This window comes from Diceros bicornis (genome assembly GCF_020826845.1).
Source record: "Diceros bicornis minor isolate mBicDic1 chromosome 21 unlocalized genomic scaffold, mDicBic1.mat.cur SUPER_21_unloc_1, whole genome shotgun sequence".
NCBI lineage: Eukaryota > Metazoa > Chordata > Mammalia > Perissodactyla > Rhinocerotidae > Diceros > Diceros bicornis.
The window spans coordinates 4,280,072-4,303,578 of record NW_026690885.1 but is presented as its reverse complement, the minus strand read 5'-3'; the positions used below and the strand labels follow the sequence as shown (position 1 = coordinate 4,303,578).

General features: G+C 38.2%; 1 protein-coding gene across 10 annotated transcripts; it reads left to right on the top strand.

The window, feature by feature from the left end:
- LOC131401892 (5'-3' exoribonuclease 2-like) lies at nucleotides 1–21,993 on the top strand. 10 transcript variants are annotated; one of them, XR_009218087.1, is made up of 6 exons: nucleotides 1–126; nucleotides 8,788–8,862; nucleotides 8,949–9,082; nucleotides 13,516–13,584; nucleotides 15,091–15,163; nucleotides 21,863–21,993. XR_009218087.1 is itself a non-coding variant. In XM_058536961.1 (5 exons), exons 1-4 carry the CDS (start codon nucleotides 52–54, stop codon nucleotides 13,580–13,582), a joined length of 351 nt encoding a protein of 116 aa, XP_058392944.1. In that variant the 5' UTR covers nucleotides 1–51; the 3' UTR covers nucleotides 13,583–13,584; nucleotides 19,452–19,477. The 10 variants fall into 10 exon arrangements, 4 of the variants coding, with proteins under 4 accessions (XP_058392944.1, XP_058392946.1, XP_058392947.1 ...); XR_009218086.1 differs by lacking the exon at nucleotides 21,863–21,993 and adding an exon at nucleotides 19,452–19,495; XR_009218090.1 differs by lacking the exon at nucleotides 21,863–21,993 and adding exons at nucleotides 9,321–9,428; nucleotides 19,452–19,495 and having other exon boundaries at nucleotides 8,788–9,082; nucleotides 13,540–13,584.
- Nucleotides 21,994–23,507: the final 1,514 nt, after the last annotated feature.

The following is a 23,507-nucleotide window of genomic DNA, read 5'->3' as shown; positions in this document are numbered from 1 at the left end:
CGCTCCCACCTGTCTCTTCTGGTTACGTTCGTCCGGGGCCGCGACGCCGCTATGGGAGGCCCGGCTTTCTCTCGCTGGCTCAGCCGCAAGTCCCCGTCCATCCTTGTCAGCTGCGTGGAAGAGAAGGTGAGGAGGCGCCTGGCGGCAAGCCCGGAGCCCCAGCGCGTCTGGGCCGCGGCCCTCGGGACCCGCTGCCTGTCCCCGGGGTGCCGCACCGGGGCCCGCGCTGCTCTGTGGGCCCCGCGGGCGGCCGCGGCCCGACACGCGGTTGGTCGCCGACACTCGTTGTCGGGGCCCTGGGAGAGCAGCCTCGGCGGGGCGAGGGCCGAGCGGGGTCTGAACTCGCTGGAGGGCGGCTCCTCCCCTGCCCGCTTTTTCCGGCCCGGAAGGCCCCGCCCACGGCTGTGTTTCCTCTCGGCGCAGCGCGTTTCGGGTTTCAGAACAGGCTCGAAGGCGTTGGGCTGCGCACGCCTGCTCCGCTGAGTTAGCTGGGTAGCGAGGCGCACGTGTTGATCCCAGCCTCTTGCAACCTTGTAAAGTCACCCCCCGCGGCGAGCTTTTTGTTGTTTACTGCCCGTGCTCCAAAGGTTTTCTCCTGGTGTGAAAGGACTGTTGTTGCTGTTTTAGATCCTACGGTGAAAGCAGCATCTTAGAAACGTCTAGGACGAGACAGAAGTCTCATAAGTGCCCCCTTCTCTAGGTGCCCCCACTGCTGGACAGAAGGCTTGTTGAAGTTTTCAGAATTCCTGGATGCACTTAAATACTTTGTTGTTTGTTTGTTAATGTATGTGTCGACTTCTGGCCATTATTGAGTTTTCTCTTTATCGTTCCCGTGATCCCGTCCAAGTTCGATTTTGTGCTTGGAATTTCTGGATTGGGAAGGTTCAGCGGCGCTTCATGCCCCTCGCCCCTTCGTTTTTGAAGGAAGTGCCCGTCAGTCACAGTGAACTGCATTCTTTTGCTGAGGTTGGTGAGATCTTGATTTTTACTTAGCTCCTATCCAGGAGGAACTGAAAGCCTTGTTTTGATGGCAGTTTCAGTATTCCTTGTGTTTTTCCCAAAGAGAAACTGTTAAACTGAATGCTGGTTTCCTTTGTTTTTAAAACTTCCATTAAACTTGACTTGCATCTCATCCCATTTCTACTCTGTAGAGATAACCATTTTTAACTGTTTTGGTTCTGTCTCTAGATATCATGATTATGCCTGATTTATTGGTTTTGGATCTATCTATTGAATTCTAGCTATGATAGAAGAGGATTTCGTCACTCATGCGGCATCCCCTTCCCCATTCCTAATAGTAAATCACTGTCTTTATTTCTTCTCTTGGTAAGCTTTATAACTTTGAGTAGTATGTCTTTTTTATTACATCTTCTATTTAAAGTATCCCTTGACTTCTCACTTTCTAAGGTTAGGTATTAGCTTTTCTACCTCTGCTGTTCTTACTCTTCACCCCAAGCTTGCCAGCTGTCCTTTTGCTTTGTTGGCATCCCAAATTAAATTGTCAGGGCTTTGGCTATATATGGGATTGTTTTAAAAGCTGAAAAATCAAATAGTATTGTAAATTCTTGTCACTTTCCAGATTCAAGTTATGCTGTGATACTGTTTCTTTTCTTGTGCTACTTTTGTCTTTTTCTTGGTGTTATCTTTCTGTTTTCCTCTTTATACGGTTCCACATCCAAAGTCGCTCTTTTATTTGGTATTCTATCAAGTCCTCTTTCTTCTTGGAGACTCCTTCTTGAGGTCTTTATTTCTGTTGCTGTCACACCTGGTTCTTTAAGGCTTGCTGGAAAGCTGCTTCCTGAGATTTTTAAAAATTCCTTTCTTCAGTTGAGGGTACTATTTTCTGATCATCTTTCTTGGCCTAAATCCTTCCTTGGTTTTTATTCTCAATTGAATTCTTAAGAAATGCTGTGCGGGGTGTGAGTTTTCTGAATCTGTTCTACCCTTGTACACATGAGTGGTCATTAGCTAGGCATCAAGTTTGAGCTTGCAAATTAGTTTCCCTCAAATCTTTGAAAGTGCTGTTCTTTTGACTTATGTCATCCAGTATTTTTGATGAGTTTTTTTTTTTGTGAGGAAGACCGGCCCTAAGCTAACGTCTGCCAATCCTCCCCTTTTTGCTAAGGAAGACTGGCCCTGGGCTAACATCGGTCCTATCTTCCTCCACTTTATATGGGACGCTGCCACAGCATGGCTTGCCAAGCGGTGCGTCGGTGCCCGCCCAGGGTCCAAACCCGCGAACCCCGGGCCGCCGCAGCGGAGTGCTAGCACTTAACTGGTTGCACCACCGGGCCGGCCCTTTGATGAGAAGTTGAATGTTAATGTGATTTATTTATTTAACCGATACTTATGTAGTATTTAACACATACCAGGCACTGTTCTAGGCACTTTATAGATTAATTTATTAAATTCTCATAACAACCACATGACTACTACTACTTACTATTATTACTATTACAGATGAGAAAACTGAAGCACAGAGGGGTTAAGTAATGTACTCAGGGTCACTTGGCTAATACATGGCAGAGCCATTGTTAAAATCAGGAAGGCCATGCTCTTAATTTCTATGTTCTGCTTTCGTTCTTTTGTAGTTGATCTATTTTTCTTTCTGAACTTTTTCAAGATCTTTATCCTTGGTAGTGTAAGTGTTCATGATTATGTACTTAGTTATAGATTTTTTTAAAATTTCAGTTTATTTTGATTGGTGCTTGGCTGACTCTGAGGCTGAGGACTTGTGTTCTTCAGTTCTAGGGAATGCTCCTTGATTGTTTCTTGACCTCCTTTTTCACTGCCCTCTCTGAACTCTGGATCCTGGTCCTCCTAGAGTGATTTCTTTTTCTTTCGTCTCTCTGTTCTCCCCCTCCTCTCCTCCTCCTCTTGCAGCTTTATTGAGGTATTATTGACCTACAACAAACTGCATATATTTAAAGTGTACAGTTTAATACATTTTGAGATATGTGTACATCCATGAAACCATCACCATAATCAAGATAATGAGCGTCACCTCTAAAACATTCCTTCTGGCCCTTTGTTATTCCTCCCTACAACTGTGTGCTGCCTGTCGTTAGTCAACCACTGATTTATTTCTGACTCTGTAGATAAGTTTTCATTTTCTACAATTTTATATACATGGAATTATATAATATGTACTCTTTGTTTTACCTGGCTCAGTTACTTTCATTCAGAATAATTATTTTGAAATTCGCCCATGTTCTTCCATATATCAATAGTTCATTTCTTGTTATTTTTGAGTAGTATTCTGTGTTGTGCATGTATCACATTTTGTTTGTTCCTTCACCTGATTGAGGAACATTTGGATTGTTTCCAGTTTTGGGCTATTAAACAAAACACTTCTGTGAACATTGGTGTACAAGTCTTTGTGTGGACATGTGCTTTCATTTCTTTCGAGAAAATACTCAGGAGTGAAATGGTTGAATTGTGTGGTAGGTGTGTGATTAGTTAAAAACTTGCCAAGCTGTTTTCCAAAGTGGTTGTACGATTTTACATTGCCGCCAGCATGTGTGCAGGTTCTAGGTGCTCCACTCCCTCTCCAGCACTTAGTCTGGTTAGTCTTTTTTAGTTTTAGCCGTTCTAGTCTAGTGTTATCTCGTTGTCCTTTTAATTTTCATTTGCCTGATGACAGATGGTGTTGACCATCTTTTCAGGTGCTTATTTGCGTGCTGTGTATCTTCTCGAGCAAGGTGTCTATTCAGATGTTTTGCTCATTTTTAAGTTGGGTTGTTTGTCTTATTGAATTGTAGAGTTTCTTACATGTTGATATATCTTTTGCAGGTATTTTCTCCTACTCTGTGGCTTACCTTTTTACTTCTTACCAGTGCAAAGAACAGAAGTTTTTAATTTTAATGAAGTCTGTTTTATATATATTTTTATGTATTTCCGCTCTTTGTATTGTATTTAACAATCTTTGTCAAAGCCAAGGTCACTAAGATTCTCTCTTGTGTTCTCTTAGAGATGTTTTATAGTTTTAATTCATCCCATGGTTTCTGTTTTTAGTTTTTTAATAGGATGAATTACATTGATTTTGAAATGTTAAACTCGCCTTGCATTCCTTGGGTAAATCCCACTTGGTCATGGTATATTATTTTTATATACTGTTGGATTCAATTTGCTAGAGATTTCTTCATTTACATTTTTACATTTATGTTCAAAAAGGATATTTGTCTGTAGTGTTCTTGAAATGTCTTTGTCTAGTTTTAGTTTTTGAGTAACCTTGGCCTCAGATTGAGCTGCGCGGTATATACCCTCCCCAGTTTTCTGGAAGGGTGTGTCTAGAATTGGTGTTATTTCTTGCTTAAATATTTGGTAGAATTCACCAGCGAAGCTTTCTGGGCCTGAAGTTTTGGGGGAAGCTTTTTGTCTACAAATTCAATTTCTTTAGTAGATATAGAGCCATTCAGATTATCTGTTTCTTTTTGAATGAGCTGTTGTAATTTTTAACTTTCACAGGTTTTGTCCATTTCATCTGAGTAGTCAAATGTGTTGACAAAAGTTGTTCATAGTATTCCTTATTATCCTTTTACTATAGATAGAAAATGTGGTGATGTCACCTCTCTTATTTCTGATACTAATTTTGTCTTTTCTCTTTTGTTCCATTAATAGTCTGGCTAGACTGATCTCAAAGAACTAGCTTTTGGTTTCATTGATTTTTTCTCTGTTGTTTTTCTGTTTTCTTTTTCATCAACTTCTGCTCTTATTTGTTTCTTACGCTCACTTTGTGTTTAGCTTGCGTTTCTTGTCCTTATTTCTTAAGGTGGAAACTTAGGTCATTGCTTTGGTACATTGCATTTTATCTAATAAAGGTGTTGAGTGCCATAAACAGCCTTCTAGATACTGTTTCAACTCTATGCCACAAATAATGACATGTTGTGTTTTCATTTTCATTCAGTAACAAATATTTGCTGATATCCTCTTTGACTTCTTCTTTGGCCCATTGCTTATTTAGAAGAGTATTATTTAATTTTCAAATATTTGGGGGATTTTCCAGACTTTTTTTCTGTTATTGATTTCTAATTTAGTTCCCCTGTCAGAGAACATGCTTTGCATAATTTGAATCTTTTAAAAGCTTATCTGATTTGTTGTATGTCCCAGGATATGGTCTTGGTAAATGTTTCATTTTGACTTTAAAAAGATATATGTGCTGCTGGTATTGGGTGGAGTGTTCTATAAATGTTATCACGTTTGTTGATAGGATATGAAAGACTTGAACAACATTTACTGATTTTCTATCTCCTTGTTCTGTCAATTATTGGTAGGGGTGTGGAGATCTCCCATTATAATTTTTTGGATTTGTCTGTTTCTTCTTTTAGTTCCATTGTTTTTTGCTCCTTGCATTTTGAAGCTCTTTTATTAGGTACATAAATGCTTAGGATTGTTATGTCTTCTTGATGAATGGACTCCTTTATCATTATAAAGTGGTCCTCTTTATCCCTGGTAATATTCTTTGCTCTGAAGTCTACTTTGTCCCATATTAATGTAGCCAGATCTTTTGATTAGTGCTAGCATGGTCTATTTCCATCCTTTTACTTTTAGCCTGTTTGTGTCTTTATATTTAAAGTGTTTGTTTTTGTAGGCAACATACACTTGGGTCTTGCCTTTTTATAGTTTGATGATCTCTGCCCTTTTTTTTTTATTGTGGCAAAATATACGCAACATAAAAATTGCCATTTTAACCATTATAAGGTTTAGAATTCAGTGACATTAAGTACATTTACAATATTGTGAAACCATTGTGACTCTTCATTTCTGTAACTTTTTCATCATCCTAAACAGAAACTCTATACCCATTACACAATAATTCCCCGTTCTCCCTTCTCCCCTACCTTCTGTCTTATGAATTGCCTATTCTAGGTACCTAAGATGAGTGGAATCATATAGTATTTGGCATTTTGTGTCTGGCTTATTTCACTTAGCATGTTTTCTAGTTTCATCCATGTTTAGCATATATCAGAGTTTCATTCATCTTTAAGGTTGACTAATATCCCATTGTATGTGTTTATCACATTTTGTTTGGACACTTGGGTTATTTTTACCTTTTGACTATTGTGAATAATGCTGCTGTGATCATTGGTGGACAAGTATCTGTATGCCACATCAATGCTTTGGGTGTATACCTGTGAGTGATTCCTACTTTCATTTCTTTGGGTGTATACCTATGAGTGGAATTGCTACATCATATGGTAATTCCATGTTTACCTTTTTGAGGAACTGCCACACTGTTTTCACAATCTCTGCCTTGTAATTGGGGCATTTAGAACATTTACGTTGAATGTGATTATTGATATGGTTAGATTTAAATCTATCATCTTACTGTTTGTTTTCTGTCTCATCTGTTTTTTGTTTCCGTTCTCCATTTCTTCTTCTTTTGGTTTAAGTATTTTTTATGATCTCGTTTTATCTCTTTTTTTAGCCTTTTAACTATTAATTCATTCAACCATCAATTTCTTCACTTTGTGTCCTTGGCTCATACAGTCCTCCATTCGTTAGCTTTCTGATCTTGGGAAAATGACTTAAACTCTCCTAAACTCTAAAGAACTGGAGCTTCTTGCATTATACCACACTGCTCCCTACCATCTCTATCCTCTGGTCATTTCTGTATGAGAGCTGAAATAAGGCAGAGTGTCACCTTGTTTGACCTCAACTGGAACGTGTGTGTTGATAGACTGAAATTTTTCACTGCTCTGCTCATGTTTGCGAATGACCATGAGAATGCTGCAAATACTGATTTGGGATTCCAAAAAACTTTTAGTGAGTAGGTGAATTCACAAATATGGAACTTGTAAATAATGAAGATCAGCTATATATGTACCACATAGGGTGGTTGTGTGGGTTAAATCAATTAATACAAGTTAAGTTCTTCAAACAAAGCCTTACACAGACTCATTTGATGTTTCAGAAATTTATTTGGTGAGTTAGTTTTTAGTAGTTTGTATGTCCAGGTATAAGTGAGGATATTTTTATGTCTAATTTTTGGTGACATTGCATAGTGTAGAATTGTGCTCTTTTCATGTGGTGAAATCCAGGTTTCCTACCCTGCTTTTTTCCTGTCACTCGTCTACTTCATTTAGTTTTTTTTTTTTTTTTTTTTTTTGGCCAACATGCAGGCATGGCTTTAAGGGCAGGAAGGATTAATAATGAACAAAAGCGATGTTGCTCCCTGATCCTACATTCTGCTTTCTTCACTATGACTTTTTTTTTGGAGCTGGCTACTACATTTTTTAGGCAGCTTTATTGAGGTATTATTCCATATCTCAATTTTTTTTTGAGATATGATCTCATATCTCTTTATTGAGATATGATCCCATACCATACGATTCACCCATTTAAAGTTTATAATTCAGTGGGTTTTTTTATATATTCGCAGATGTGTGTAACCATCACCACAGTAAATTTTAGAATATTTTCATCACCTCAAAAAGAAGCCTGAACCCTTCAGCTACCATCCCCTTATCCCCTGACCCTGTTTACCCCATCCCTAAGCAACCACTAAGCTACTTTTTGTCTCTATAGATTTCCCTATTCTGACTTTCCTATGACTAGAATCATATAGTGTATGGTTTTTTTTTGGCTGGCTTCTTTCACTTAGCATTATATTTTCAAGGTACATTTATGTTGTAATATATAATACAAAATATACCATTTTAACTATTTTTAAGTGTATAATTGAACAGCATTAAATATATTCAGGTTGCTTCATTTTTAAAATAAAGAGAAGACTATTTTTGATTAGATTTTTTACTTACTTTCTCTGTTCCCTCTCATAGAAATGTGTCTTTGAAAACTCTTTAAAGACACATTCAAAAGCATGCATGTACTCATCCTTTCTACTCTCCACTTTTTCTAACATAGCTTGTAAGTATATGAGGCTTAAGTCTCATAGGTAATAATGTCCATGGCACATGATTTGTTTGTACAAGTAATGTTTCAAATGGTTATTCTTAAAAGGAACTACAAATCAAATATATTAAACTTGTTGATACTTTAAACTTCTTGATACTTTTAAGTTACTCCTAGTTTCTGCATATTTTGGGTTCACTTGATTATATCCAGTCTCTAAAGAGGTTTCTATCTGTTTTAAGAATATGGTACCTCTTTAAAAGACATAGTGAGTGAAAAGAGCAGGTAAGAAATATGCTGTATGCTCACAGAGAAGGGTCTAGAGGCATACACATCAAAATACTGGTTGGCTATCCGTCAGAGATTGGCAAACTCCAGCCCTCTAGATTTGGCCTATGAGCTAAGAATGGTTTTTACTTTTTTTTATTTTTAAAGGAAGATTAGCTGTGAGCTAACATCTGTGCCAGTCTTCCTCTATGTTATATGTGGGTTGCCGCCACAGCACGGCTGACTAGTGGTGTAGGTCTACGCCTAGGATCCGAACCTGCGAACCCTGGCCGCTAAAGCGGAGCATGCCAAACTTAAGCACTATGCAGGGGGCCGGCCCTGGTTTTTATATTTTTAAAAGATTGTAAAAACGAAATAAAACATGAAAGAATATGCAACTGAGACCCTGTGTGTCCCGCACAGGGTAAAATATATATATTTACTATCTGGCCCTTTGCAAAAAACATTTGCCGATCCCTGGTCTAGGTATGATTGGGATTATGGGTAGTTTTTATTTTTAAAGTGGTTTGGTGAGTTCTTTTTTTATTTAGTACTTGTAATATTAAAATGGATCTTGCTTTAAAATAAGCTATAATGTTCATTTGGCTGGAAAAAAATTACAGGGTTTAGAGTAGACTTGTTTAATCTTTACTCCTTTTGTTGCAGCACGATGAACTTGCAGATAGTCTTCCTTGTGCAGAAGGAGAGTTTATCTTCCTTCGTCTTAATGTTTTTCGTGAGGTATGGAGCAATAATCACTAGAATCAGCCCTCTAAAACAGAGTGCCGTTTCATAGCTTTAATGGCAGCATTCCTTTTTGGTTGTAGTATTTGGAAAGAGAGCTCACCATGGCCAGCCTACCGCTCACATTTGATGTCGAGAGGAGCACTGATGACTGGGTCTTCATGTGCTTCTTTGTGGGAAATGACTTCCTTCCTCACCTGCCGTCGTTAGAGATTCGGTATGTGTGTTTGTGTGGGTTTTTAAACTACTGTTGTAGCCTTCTTGCTTACAGTGCGTACTGGTCCTAATACATAATGTTTGTTTCCTGGAGGCACGGAAGGTGCAATTGACCGTTTGGTTAACATATACAAAAATGTGGTTCACAAAACTGGGGTGAGTTCATTCTTGAATGATTTCAAAACAGAAGTATTTGCTTTTATAAGAAGATTATTTTACATGTATTTTATCACTTACAGGGTTACCTTACAGAAAGTGGTTATGTCAATCTGCAAAGAGTACAGATGATCATGTTAGCAGTTGGTGAAGTTGAGGATAGCATTTTTAAAAAGAGAAAGGATGATGAGGTAAAGTGTTTCTATTGCAGTAGCTAAATTGCTCCTGTCTCTAATATGCTGTGATGATCCTGTGATTGTACTTTTAACCTCTTTGAATGCATTGTTATATTATTATAGTGTATCAAACGCCAGTGTAATCATGAGTGGCCAGTGCTTTGATTATTTTATAAAGGCTGTGATGCTTGCTGTGTGGAACTGTGTATTGCACACTGTGTGAATTGCACTGTAATTTTTTTCTCTCTTCATAATCCTGATTAAGATAAAAATCCAAACACGTGTCTGATCAACGGGATGTGAAATGAGGGTTCCAAGACTGGGAGAATGCTGGGAATGAACTAGTGGATGCCATGTTTTATAGGAAATGTTGATGCTGTGGAAGTCAGGTGAAGACCTAGAAACTCTGTACTCTGGTAGTGGAGTGTAGGGGCCTCTGGGTTAGATAGCATCAGTCTAGGCAGAGGGTTGCAGCTCTGAGTAAGCAATTAAACATAAAAGAAAGAAAGAAAATAATAAAGCACTTGGAAATTGATGACATATGATGGAGTGAGTGCTTAGGTGAGAAATCCAGTCTGGCTTGGACAGTTTGGAGTGTGGTTGGGCCGTTCATGAGACAGCAAGAAGTGGGGGTAGAGCAGGTTGGGGTGAGGACAAGGTAGAAATTGAGGTTCATTTTGGAGATACAGAGTTGGAGGTGTCACAGGACACCTGAGAGGAGAAAAGTCCGTGAAGCAGTTAGATGGATATGTGTAAAGCTCAGGGCAGAAGTCTTTTGGAAGGAGATTTGAGAACATTAGCAGAATACTTCACGTCATGAGTGTGAAGTTGAAATCCCTGGAGCTTTGTATGGAGTTCAAGTGCCTCCAACAGAAACCTTAAGAAGCATAGATGTTAAGGAGAAAGGGGAGTCAGTTCTAGAGAGGTGGGAGGAAATCCCTGAAGAGATGAGAAGCCACTGGTGCTGCCGGAGGCGTCAGAGTGAGATAGGCCCCTAGTCCATGGCCAGGGGTTCAGAGGTCCTGAAGAGTTAGTGGGGTGGAGGGGCAGTAGCCTGGAGGCAGAGTAGGTTGCAGGGTGATTGTGCAAGAGTGGCAAGGGAGGCAAGCAGTGGGTAAAATGAGCAGACAGTAGCTTTTTAGAAAGAGAGTGAAGGAAATCCTTTTAGAAACTGATTTTATAAAAAGTCATATGGCTATTTTGAGCAAATAGCAACATAATAATGTTGCTACATTGCTTCATTATCTCCTAACAGATTAAAACATGTCATTGCATCTGACAAGATTTTATATTTTCTTCAGCTTTGTATGCTATAGCTAGTGATCTCTTTTTTAGAACCTTGGGTACCATTTTATATAACAGTGTGAGTAGACTGTAAGTGTTCTTTTTAAAGCCTTTGGTACTTGGTAATGTTCTGTGATGGCAAGAATTTTTCACATGTAAAATTTAAATAGCATAACTGACTTTGTCTAGGATATCAAATGTCTATCAGGACAGCCATTTTTAACTAAGCCTTCAACAATTATGGTGGCTCCACCTGACCTGCTGCCATTTATGCTTCAGAAAAAACTACACAGACGGTGTAGTACTTGGTGTAAAAGCCTCACGTTAGAACAGTCCTTTTATGTGGTTTTAGGTTACTCTGTACTATTAAGTATTGGTGATATTTGCCATTAGAGTGGGATGTATGGGATTTGATAGATACCAGAGTGCTTCAGATTTGAGTAATAAAGGTTCCAGCTGGCCTGACAGAGAGGGCATTTTAAAGCTTTGAATCGTTTTTGGTATCCCTGACATCATATGATGTTTGTCAGCATAGTTGGACATCGGGGAAATTTATGAACCCTCAGAAATTCAATATAATAGTATCTAGGTGTGTGTATTTTCCCAGGAAGTGTGTCTCCGGCTTTTGACAGACTTCCAAAGAAGTTCATAGCACACAAAAATTAAAGATCAGTAAAGTCCAACCAGGTGTACCTATTTTGCTTATGTGTAACTACCACCCTTAGAAATAGGTATTTAACTGACCAGCAGAATACATGGTAAAAGAGGAATACATCAATATTTATTATTAAAATTGAGCAGTTAGGTCAGAAATATGATGCTTTTTATTTTATGAGCTTTGATGTTTGCCTTTTGTCTTGCAAATCTTCTTCATTTATTCAGCATATATTTATTAAGTGTTTACCGTGTGCCAAATAGTATTCTGAGTGTTACTGATACAACAAAAAACAAAAGAAAAAAGCAGACAAAAATTCTTGACCTCATGGAGCTGATATTCTTCCGCGGGAGATGGACAATAAACACAAAAACTAAGTAAAGTGTGTCATGTGTTAGAGAGTGATAAGTGCTGTGAAGAAAAAAGCAGATGAGGAAATATCTGGGAAGGTGGACATGAGGACATTGCAGTTCTAGAAAAGATGACTAGAGAAGGCCTCACTGACAGATGACTTTGAAGGATATGAGGGAGTAATCATGCAGGTGTTTGCCGGAAGAGCATTTCAGACAGAAGGAATAGCCAGTGCAAAGGCTCTAGGGCAGGAGCTTACCCAGGATGTTCAGGGAACAGCAAGGAGCCAGTGTGGCAGGCACAGAGGAAGCAAAGGGAAAGTAGTAGGGGTAGGAGAGGAGGTCAGAAAGATGGTGGAGGGCCAGATCTGGTAGGACCGTATAGGTCATTATAAGAACTTGAGCTTTCACTCTGCATCAGTGGAGGGTTTTGAGTATAAAAGTGACAAGATCTGACACATATTATAAAAGGATCACTCTAGCTGCCCTGTTGAGACTAACTGTATGGAGGCAAAGATAGAAACAGTGAGCCCAATTAGACTCTTTTGCGATAATCCAAGGGAGCCAACATGGTGGCAGTGGAGATTGATAAGAGGTAATTGGATTCTGAACATGTTTTGAAGGTAAAACTAGTGGATTTGGCTGGTGAATTAAATGCTAGGGGTGAGAGAAGGAAAGCTATTAAGAATGACTCCAAAGCATTTTGTCTGAGCAATTGAAAAATGGTCTGAGCTACTGTGATAAAGAAGACTGGGAGGTACAAAGCTAGGGGTGGGGATGCCATTTGGGGCATGTTAAGTTTGTACACCCAAGTGGAGATGTTGAGTGGGGAGAGGTCCTGACTGGGGAGTCATCAGCACGTAGATGGTGTTTAAAGCCGTGAGACTGGATGATTACTCCCATGAGAGTGAGAGGTCCAAGTACTGGGTGAAGAGGAACGCCAGTATTAAGGTGTTGGGAAGTTGAGGAGTGAAGGCATTCAGCAAGAGTGAAAGAGGAGAACCAGGTGAGTGTAGTGTCCTGGAAGCCAAGTGAAGAGCACGGATCAAGAAGGAAGAGTCACGGTCAGATACGGACTGAAAACTGAGTAATGGATCTCACAGTCTGTGGGTCATTGGTGACCTAGATAAGTTTAAAGATGGGGCAAAAGCTTGATTAAAGAAATTGGTGGTTTTGCTGTCTTAGGAGGTTTTAAGGTCGTCAGTCACCATGTATCCAGCATTCAGCCCCTCTCCTGGCACAAAGCACAAATTTCAGATCTCAATAGGGTGTTATATTGCAGGTGGCAGTACTGACTTGGAAGTGATGGAAGTGCAGCTGCTGGTAGAATGACAGTCAGTACAGCACCTGCTGGCCCCTGTTTCAGTCCACAGCAGCAGCCCTGGCCACCGTAGCTGTCGTCTCAGTGCCTTGATGCTCACAGAAACTTGGGCATGGGAGGAGTGCTTTCTGGGGTAAAGGAGGCCTTTGAGTGGCCCAAAGTAAATGGGGAGTTACTTATTTGTGTCTTCTCCGTATTGGTGGGCTACTTGCTCCAGGGTAAAACAGAGGGTCTTTGTTATGACTCTTGCATTCTTTCCTGAAATGATATCAAAAACTATCTGAAAAAAATTAAGAGGAATAATTAAAGTGTATCTAAACTCAATTTAGAATGATCTCTGTCTATCTAAAGTTCTGATAAGCAGCACTTTGAACATATAGTCCATTGCCTAGTTTAATTAGTTACATTTCTGGGGTCTTCCTTTAAAACTTTGTCTCCCAAATCATTCCTGGTAATGTTTAACTCTTACATTTTTGTGTAATTATTTGACAGAATATGTGGATTTTATACTTTTAGGACAGTTTTAGAAGACGACAGAAAGAAAAGAGAAAGAGAATGAAGGTGAGTTTTAATTAATTTCATCAGATTGGCAATAACATACATTTACAATTTGGGAGGAAGATAGCTTTTTATTCCTTATCCAGTAGTTTGTTAGGGACATAATGTCTACCCAGCTGCCTCTTACCTGGAGAAAGAATGCTGGTGTCAGTTTTAAAGAAGTCCTTTCTAAGCTCTAGAGTCTGAGGGGATACACTTGATGGGCCAGAGGGGCCGGGTAGCACTTAGCTATTTGAATTTTTTACAGTAATTGGGTATTGTTTTTGTAATAAAAATAGTTAGGTCTTTGTATCTTCTTGAAAGTTACTACACTCTGTCTATATCCTTGTCAGGTTACTCTTCCTAGAACACAACACTCGAAACTTTGTTGTTTCTCTGCTCAGAAATTACCAGTGACTCCTTAGTTCCCGCAGAATCCAGTTCTATCTTAGTCTGGCGTGCAGAGCATACTATGATCTGGTCAAGTTCTCACCCTGCTTTTCCCCAGTTGTCTTCTAAATATAGCAAGTCCCTCCTGACTCCGAGCATTGCCTTTGTTTGGTCCCTCTAAGTGGGTTTCTGACTTCACGGCTCCCTCCCATCTTACATTTTCCACGAGGCCTCCCTATTGCTTCTGCTTGTAATCCGGGTTGAGCAGTCCTTCCTTTTAACTCGAGTGCTTCTCGCTTGTGATATTTGTTTGCTTAGTTAATTGCATAACACTTTATACTCACTTAACTTCTTAAGTTTTTGTTTTTCTTGTCTTCCTTACTGGGTTTTAAACAAATGGAGTTTGGGGACTACCTTTTATTATTATGTTTTATTAGAATCGAGCAATTTCAGGAACCTATAAGGGAGAAAAGTAGAGTTATTTATTGTTGCAGGTGGATTCAAAACCACTTAGATAGGGAAGGGCATGTTTGATGTCTACTTTATGTATTATTATTTTCTTTCAGTCAGTGTCTATTTAAAAAATATCTTTTATCAGTCAGCCATGACTGTCACCTACTGTAGCTATAATCATAGCTCTAACTAATTGGAAACAAAGAGTTAAATTCCATCAAGGTGAAGGGTAAATAGAAGTTGTATTTCCTAAGTATAAATCAAACTCTTGGCTTATTTTTTTACCTTAATAGTTATCTTTATTTGCCTAAAATTGTGTCTTGAATGCGTTTTGAAATTGTAAGTGAACATAAGGGAATAACCTAATGAGATTTGAATAGCTTCTATGTATCAGAAAAGTGTATTGTATGTACTTTTATAGCAGAGTTATTAAATATTACAGACTATTGTTTACAGGGTAAGTTACCATCAAATCAAACTGTGGACAACCCTGTAATGTTAACAGAAATCCATTTCGTCTTTAAAGAGCTTACAGCAGGGACTCTTTTCCATTGCCTTCATTTCTTCCTGTCATCTAACTGTGTTGTGATTTAATTTTAATTTCTACATTCATTTCCATTTATGTTAGAGAGATCAACCAGCTTTCACTGCTGGTGGAATATTAACCCCTCATGCCTCGGGTTCAAGAAATTCACCAGGTTCTCAAGTAGCCAGTAATCCGAGACAAGCAGCCTATGAAATGAGGATGCAGAATAATTCTGTAAGTAACTTATTTTTATGTAGCATTGAAGAGTGGTGACTTTCAGATGCCTCTTACAGTTGTGTGTGAATTTTATCACTTAGCCTGGAGTTGTTTTGTTTTATAGTTTTTCTCAATTTCTTTTGCCTTGAGATATTTTTAACTCTGTTAAATCCTTATTAATATGAAAATATCTAAATGATGTGAAAGAAAAGAACATACATGTAAATGTGGATAGCTAAGTGGCTGCAGTGTTTCTCTAATGCAGTCGGGCCACAGTGCTTCCTGCTTCCCCAAAGGTACTGGGTAGTGATGGTGCTAGAAGCATGACAGGACCTCCAAATGTCTCATAGCTAGAGCAAGAGAAGAGGGTGGTTTTGCTGCCGTATTTCCCCTTTCCTCCCAGGGATCAGTTATGGGCATTTTGCAGAATAGTATTCCTCAGTTTGTCAAATACAGGTACTCCTCACTGCCTAAACTCTCACTCTCCAACTCAGACGTGGAATATATCTGAATACATATTTTAAGGTAGCTCTCATTATCCACATTTTTTTTAGAGCTCTTTTTTTGTTGCTGGGAAAGATTTGCCCTGAGCTAACATCTATTGCCAATCCTCCTCCTCTTCTTTTTTTCCCCCAAAGCCCTGGTAGATAGTTGTATGTCATAGTTGCACATCCTTCTAGTGGCTATATGTGGGACGCGGCCTCAGCACGGCCAGACAAGCGGTGCGTCAGTGCACGCCTGGGATCCGAACCCGGGCCGCTAGTAGCGGAGCGCACGCACTTAACCGCTAAGCCACGGGGCCAGCCCTGAGCGCGCCGACCTTTAACCACTAGGCCATCAGGGCTGGCTCGGTTGCTCCCTATTTATAAACTCAGGAACTGAATGGATTTGCCTCATGGTATTCCTCCTTATTTGAATGTTGTAATCCAGACTGCAGAAGCAAATCGTCTCAGCCAGCAAGGCTATGCTCTGTTCAGTAGCTTCCTGTAATGGCAGCAGGCCGTGAGCTCAGAGCACCCGGCAGGGGAGCAGCAGGGGTAAGGGAACAGACCGTGAACTAATGTACACAGACAAAAGGTAATCAAAGCTATTGCTTATTTCAGGCTAGTAGGCACGAGAGAAAGAGAGAGTGTTGTAGAGGGAGGAAAGATGTTATATAAGGTACAGTATCCTATGTAAACTTTTGCTATGATATATCCAAGGGTATTACGTAAGTTGGGATATTTAAATTTCATTATTCTAATAGTTATCCTATTGATGCTCAAATCCTTTATCACAGGGCAACCCTATATGTGAAATTTTTGCCATATCATGAGACTGGTTGAATTTATATTCCCATAAATTCACACTTAGAAGTTTTAGGACCTTAGATTTGGAATTTGGAAACAGATTTTGCATCTTCTGAGAGAAGCGGCTGGGGTTTCTGTTGTGTTTTTGTTCTGTTTTTCCTTTCTTGTCTTATTCCTTACACCATTAACAGAGTGGGATATGGAGAGTCAGTGAAAGGTTTTGCAATGAGATGCTTGTGTAGAATGGAAAAAGCTGATGTCCATCATTTAAGATTATAGTGACTACCGTCCTCACAGAATGAACTGAGAGTGACTAGTATTGCTAACACCACGTTGATGATAAAATGCTTTTTTCTTAATCTCAGGGAGGCAGGTAGGTTTAAACTTTGCCAGCTATGATTGCTTTGAGAAAGATTCCAATATTCAGGCTCCACAGGATTAGACTATATTGATTAATAATGTCTGCCATGGGAATAGGAATGGGGAGATTGGTGATTAGGTTGCTTATTTGATCCTGTCTTAATTCTCCTTGACACAGTTATTTCTACTGGAATCTTTGCATAGAGGAGTTTTCATCTAGAATGTGTTGAATTGAAGGAAATCATGAAGCCAAATTACCAGTTTATTTAAAGGAAGCCTTTACAGTTATGGATTTTTGCTGTGTTATTTTTTCTGAGCTGTTTGGGTGTGCTGGGCTCCAGTACTTGACTGGTATCTACTGATGGTCAACATGGTTAGTGTTTTATTAGATAGCTTCTGTTTCCTCATAAATATGTTTTTAAATTTTGCATTCTGAAGTGTAGTTTCATTATATTTGCGACCATTCTCAGTTTAATCAACTTTGATTGCAAAAACAGCTTTTTAAAAAGAAATTTGAATGAATTGGTATGACTCTGGTATGTTTAGGAAAGAATATTTCTGAATACTTTTGTTAGTAGAGATAGAGCAGAAAAGAGCAGCAGATATTTAGCATTAAAGAGCAAACAACTTCTTTTCTTCTTTTTTTCCCTTGAAGGTATATTATTTTTGTTGTCTAAAGATAATTTATATCTTGTTTGTGAATTTGGGAAAGATTGCTTTGTTTACACCTTCTCTGTACTTAGATGATTGACAGGAATATCAGTCTCCTAATTTAATCCAAATGGATTAGTGTTGTTTAAAAACTAATAGGGATGACTTCCTGAATGGTTAACCGCCATGCGCCAGGCAGGCAGCTTTGATGTTTACGTATATTGTTTCATTTACTCCTTGCTATAACCTGTAAAGAGATAGAACAGTATCGTCCCTGTTTGAAGTTGAGGCTGACAGAGGTTAAATAAATTGCCCAAGGCCATACAGCTGGTCAAGGTTGGAGTTGGTATTTCAGACTCAGATGTGTCTGACTGAAAATACCCATCTCATTTTCCAAGTACAACAGTGCCTTCCTGGATTTATTTTTATTCTTTGTGGTTTGGTTTTTTTTTGTTGTTTTTTTTTTGGTGAGGAAGATTGGCCCTAAGCTATCATCTGTTGCCAATCTTCCTCTTTTTGCTTGAGGAAGATTTGCCCTAAGCTAACATTTGTGCCCGTCTTCCTCTATTTTGTATATAGGTGGCTGCCAACGAATGTTTTAGGTCTGTGCCTGGGAACTGAACCCGGGCCGCTGAAGCAGAGGGCCCCAAACTTAACCACTAGGCCACAGGGCTGGCCCCTGTTTTCTTTTTTCTTTTCTTTTCTTTTTTTTGATAGTATTAGCCATACAGTATCATGAATAAAATTGATATTATACATCTATTAAAGGAAAGTGTTGTGAACTCTATGTGAAATATAGTTTTGCTTTGTTGTAACTTTTCTTGGCCTTTGGTGTGAACTACCTTCATGCTGAGGTTTTAGTTACAGTATCATTAAAATAGGCTCCTGAGTTCTCGATTTAAAAATAATTTACTTGAAATATCCAATATACTGTGAATAACAGAAGAAAAACTTTACCATGAAAACATTTTCTGCCACTTAGGTTTTTGGTCATTTAACATTAAAGTTGCAGAACATTTTAATTTTTGTGTGTGTGTGTGTGTGTGTGTGAGAACGATTGGCTCTGAGCTAACGTCTGTTGTCAATCTTTGTCTTTTTGCTGAGGAAGTTTGGCCCTAAGCTAACATCCATGCCCATGCTCCTCTATTTTGTATGTAGGATGCCACCACAGCATGACTTGCTGAGTGATGTGTAGGTGTGCGCCCGGGATCTGAACCTGTGAACCCCGGGCCGCTGAAGCGGAGTGTGTGAACTTAACCACTATGCCACCAAGCTGCCCATAATTTTTTAGTTAAATATTAAAATACTTTAGGGTGCTACTATGTTCATTGAGTTAGGTACAAAGGGAAGATAATGGTAAATTTAAAGTGGTATCCAAGTCTTTGAAATAATAATAAAAGCTGCATTTTTCTAAGATGACTAATAGATTTTATTTGTACAATGAATTTTAAAACAACATGTATAAAATAGTTTAACAGATATCTGGCGGAGTCTCATTAAACTGTTGCTTTCTAGAATGGTTGTACTAGGTTGAACCACTTACATCTAACTTTATTCTCGCCAGCATTGAGTATTTTATGTATTAATTTATATACATATATATATATTTTTCCCCTTACAGCTTTGTTAGTTAATTGGTGGAAAGTGATCACAAATTCATAACACGAGGGAACCACCAAAGAAAAAAAATGTTCAAGTCCTATAATTAAAAAAAAAAAAATCTATGAAATTAAGTTTTTCTTATTTCTTCTGAAGCAGTTTTTACCCTAATGTTCAAATTCTTTTGAGTTTAAGCGTAGGAGGCTTGGTACTATATTATTCTTTTTTGGAGAGGTGGAGTAGGCCAAGATCAGTCTTTATACTTTCTAAATATATTTACCATATCTATTTAATAGCTTTAAAAAAATGTATTACTGTGAAGCATGGTGGTAACAGTAGTTGGATGTAACTTCTTATGTGAAATGAATAATTAAATCCTTCCTCTGTAATGTCATAATTGTCTACAGAGTCCTTCAGTATCTCCTAATACGAGTTTCACTTCTGATGGCCCGTCTCCGATAGGAGGAATTAAGCGAAAAGCAGAAGACAGTGACAGTGAACCTGAACCAGAGGATAACGTCAGGTGAAGCTATTTTTTGGTAGCATTTTGTTAGCAAATTGCTGAAATAGATGCCGTCTAATGAATGCTATTTAGCTTAGAGCAGCAGTGCCTTCAGATGCTTGCCTGTGATCTTTTTATCCACCAGTAATTAATGTGGAGGGTTAGGGTAGTCAGTAAATTCCAGTGAGATGTGTAAGCTATAGCTGTTAAACCTAAGTATCTAGATTAGTATGCATGCTGGTTTTCGTCCTCCAAGCCACTTTTCCCTCTGAGACGAGGCACTAGATTGGCTAGACATGAGGTGTTCAGCTCTATGTGATCTGAATGTTACTGTTATGAGATTAAATTTTCAAGCTGCTTAACCCAGAAAGTTCAGTTACATTTGGTTACTTGATATAGTTTGTTTTAATCATCTCAATTGAAAAGTTTCTTCTTTAAAATGAAATATGCAAAAGGCTTTCGGTTAAGAGAGAAATGTATTTTTAAAAACCACGAACTTGCATATGCACAACTATATTTCATGACAGAGAAGTTTCCCATTAGCTATATACTTAAAATTTATAGTCTGAAAATTGGAGTCTTTAATTTATACAGAAGTTTGAGATCATTGTATAATAAGATTAACAGCTTCTTGTGTGATTAAATCTGAATTTGAACCCTGGGCTCAAGTGCAAAGGGCCAACAACCTCAATAATTGTAACTCATTTAGAATTTTGCAAAATGATTTATTTCAAAGTTAAACAGTAGTGGTTCACAGCTCATGCTTCTTTTATAGGATGTGGATGATGTGTTTGTATTTATGATTAGAAACTTCAGAAGTGTGATGTCTGGTTCTGTATTTTCCCAACATCTTTTGATGTCAGATTCAGAGATCTGTGGTGACTTGTGATTGAGCATTTACCTGATCTGAGTTTTTATCCTCTGCTTCTGCAACTCTTGGAGTATATTTTTTTGTTTTACCATGTAGCCATCATGATCAATATCAGCTTAATAGTTAACTTGATTTTTTTAGTACTTTATTGTTTAATTTTGGTGCTGAAGATAATCAAAGTAGAATTGCTTCTATCAAGAAATGCTTGGAGTTCTTAGCATTTATTTCATTAATAGTTTCTGTAAAATAGTGATATTCAACATTATGGATAGAAGATATTTCTCCTAATTGATGTTCTGTAAATCTTTTGCGTGGGGGCAAAGTTAAAATTGGTATGGTGTAGGGGCCGGCACGGTGGCACAGCAGTTAAGTGTATGCACTCCGCTTCGGCGGCCTGGGGTTCGCAGATTCAACTGCTTGTCAACCCATGCTGTGGCGGCATCCCCTATAAAGTAAAGGAAGATGGGCATGGATGTTAGCCTAGGGCCAATCTTCCACAGCAAAAAGGGGGAGGATTGGCATTGGATGTTAGCTCAGGGCTGATCGTCCTCAAAAAAAAAAGTAAATTAAAAAAATTGATATGGTGTATTCTGAAACATGACTGCAATTAATTAGTAAGATCTGGCACATGGTAGAAAAGAGCCCTTAATGGAGAATCATCCTGATGTTCTTGATCGTTCTTGATTTTTTTTTAGTATTCTTTGGCATCTTTAAATCTTTCAGAGATTGAGAAAGGAGTACTTAAAAAAATAAAAAATACTTTGAGTGAAAATGTGGTTTTTCACATTGTATTTTCAGTGATTAATGAAAATTTAGTGAATTGATGACCTCCTTCTAAGTTTTACCAGAACGTGTGTGTGTGTGTGTGTGTCCGTGTCCTTCACTTATGCCAACAACGCTTTGCTGAATGAGGGAGAAGGCCCAAGGATAGGGAGAGTAGGTATATACATAATTTCTGCCTGGCTTCTAGATTATTCTTTTTCAAAAAAGTAATTTAGTTGACTTTCTTTGTGTAATTTAGATATACTTTAACAAACTGAGGAACTTGAACTATATAAAATATCTTCAGTATTTGCCTCTTAAAATGTAGTTTTAGAATTGTTCTACAATCAAAAAAACATGTAAAACAGTATGAAAATCTGAGCAAACAAGTGTTGTGTATCTACTTTAATAAATGATTATTCTCTTTTTTTTTACTGTAGTTTTGTAATGATCTTTCTAGAATCAGTGTTTGAGTTTTTAACGTTTAACTATCTTTAAGTTGATAATAAATCCTGTGAAAGTGGACTTTTTAGAAATAATTAAATGAAGCTATGTTAATATTACTGTTTAACTCATTTACATTTTACCTGGATATTAAGTATAAATTGATTGGGATGATAAATTGGTAGCTAGTTACTGAAAGTGTATTAATTCAACATGAACTGGCTTTGCCTGATTTTTAGGCTTTGGGAAGCTGGGTGGAAGCAGCAGTACTACAAGAACAAATTTGATGTTGATGCAGCTGATGACAAATTCCGTCGTAAAGTTGTACAGTCTTACGTTGAAGGGCTCTGCTGGGTTCTTCGATATTATTACCGGGTACAAAATGAATATTTTCCTCTAAATCTCTAGTTAATCACTTTAAGAAAATAGTTATTTCTATAATAGTGTGTGTTGTTGAGCTATATTGTGAAATTGAACCCAGACTCATATTTTCAAGCTTCCTGTAAAGAAGTTCATTACTTTAAATAAGATTTGTTTGTAAAGCCTTTGAAGCTCCTTAGGTGTTAATATATAAACGAAGCTAATTTTTGTTATGCTAAAGAATTTCAGCATTAAATAGTGTGGTTGAGAATACTTGGTCTTTAAAATTATTAAAGTTTATTGTTTTGTTTAATTGGAATAAAAAATAACAGAGTAACTAATACGCAGTCGCTAAATGACTGAACAAAGGACAAAAGCCTGGAAAATAACTGGTAAGAATTTGAAAGGAATTTGAATGATACCATTTCCTCCATATAGAGTAGTGATGTTACATGAAGTGCATTCTCATTGGAGTAATCTGTATCTGACTTAAAGCTTTTGATAAATGAGATGTCAGATTGGTGAGAGATTAGGCGGACATATAGGGGATTGTAGCACTGATAATACCTGGTTTCGTGCTTGGAGAGTGAAGCAAATTTGATGTGACTTGGGAATAGGTGAAGTTTGTTGGAAAGTAGAAAGTAATTTAATACACTAAGTATCAATTGTAAAATATTCTCATTTCGTGTTTTACTCTGACCCTCAACATTTTTCTCCCCAAAGCTGCCAGTACCTAGTTGTATATCCTAGTTGTAAATCCTTCTGGTTCTTCTATGTGGGACACCACCTCAGCATGGCTTGATGAGCGATGAGTAGGTCCGAGCCCAGGATTCAAACCGGCGAACCCTGGGCCGCTGAAGTGGAAAGTGTGAACTTGACTGCTGTGCCACTGGGCCCGCTCTGACCCTCAGGATTTTAATTCACTAGGCGCAGAGTCAAAACTCATTTCAGGAAGGCTTCTCTTTTCTTTGAATATAACTTACTGTTTTTTATAGTTAAAATAGTGAAGTCCAGAAACAAAGTAAAAGTATTTGGATTCTTCTGTATATTTTTTACTACTTTTTTTTTTCCTGCTTTCCTTGGCCATCAGTACCCTACCCAGTAAATAAAATTGATATGTGTTTGGGAGAAATTCTTCTAACAGTCATTTTGTTCTCAGCATACCTGTAAGTCATTATTTTTATTGGTTCCAGCCATGTGTGGTGGGTACCAGAGCATGAAGGCTGGTTTACCTGCAGTCACCGCTGCGTGTGTTTTGTGTCCTAGCTAGAAAGAGTGACACCCAGCTGAGAAGTAGGAATTATTAGAGTTAATAAACTCTTCACTGTCTTGGGCCCACAGTCGTCAGTTCTAAAATTCTTTTATAATAAGGCCTTTTTATTTTCATCTTTTAAAATAAAATTGTTAATTTTGTTTTTACTAGGCCCGGGATTAGTGACCTGATATCTTAATAACATTTTTTAAAAGGAACGAAACTTCATTTTCTTATCAGGCCTGATAACTTGAATGAAAGTTGTATCAAAT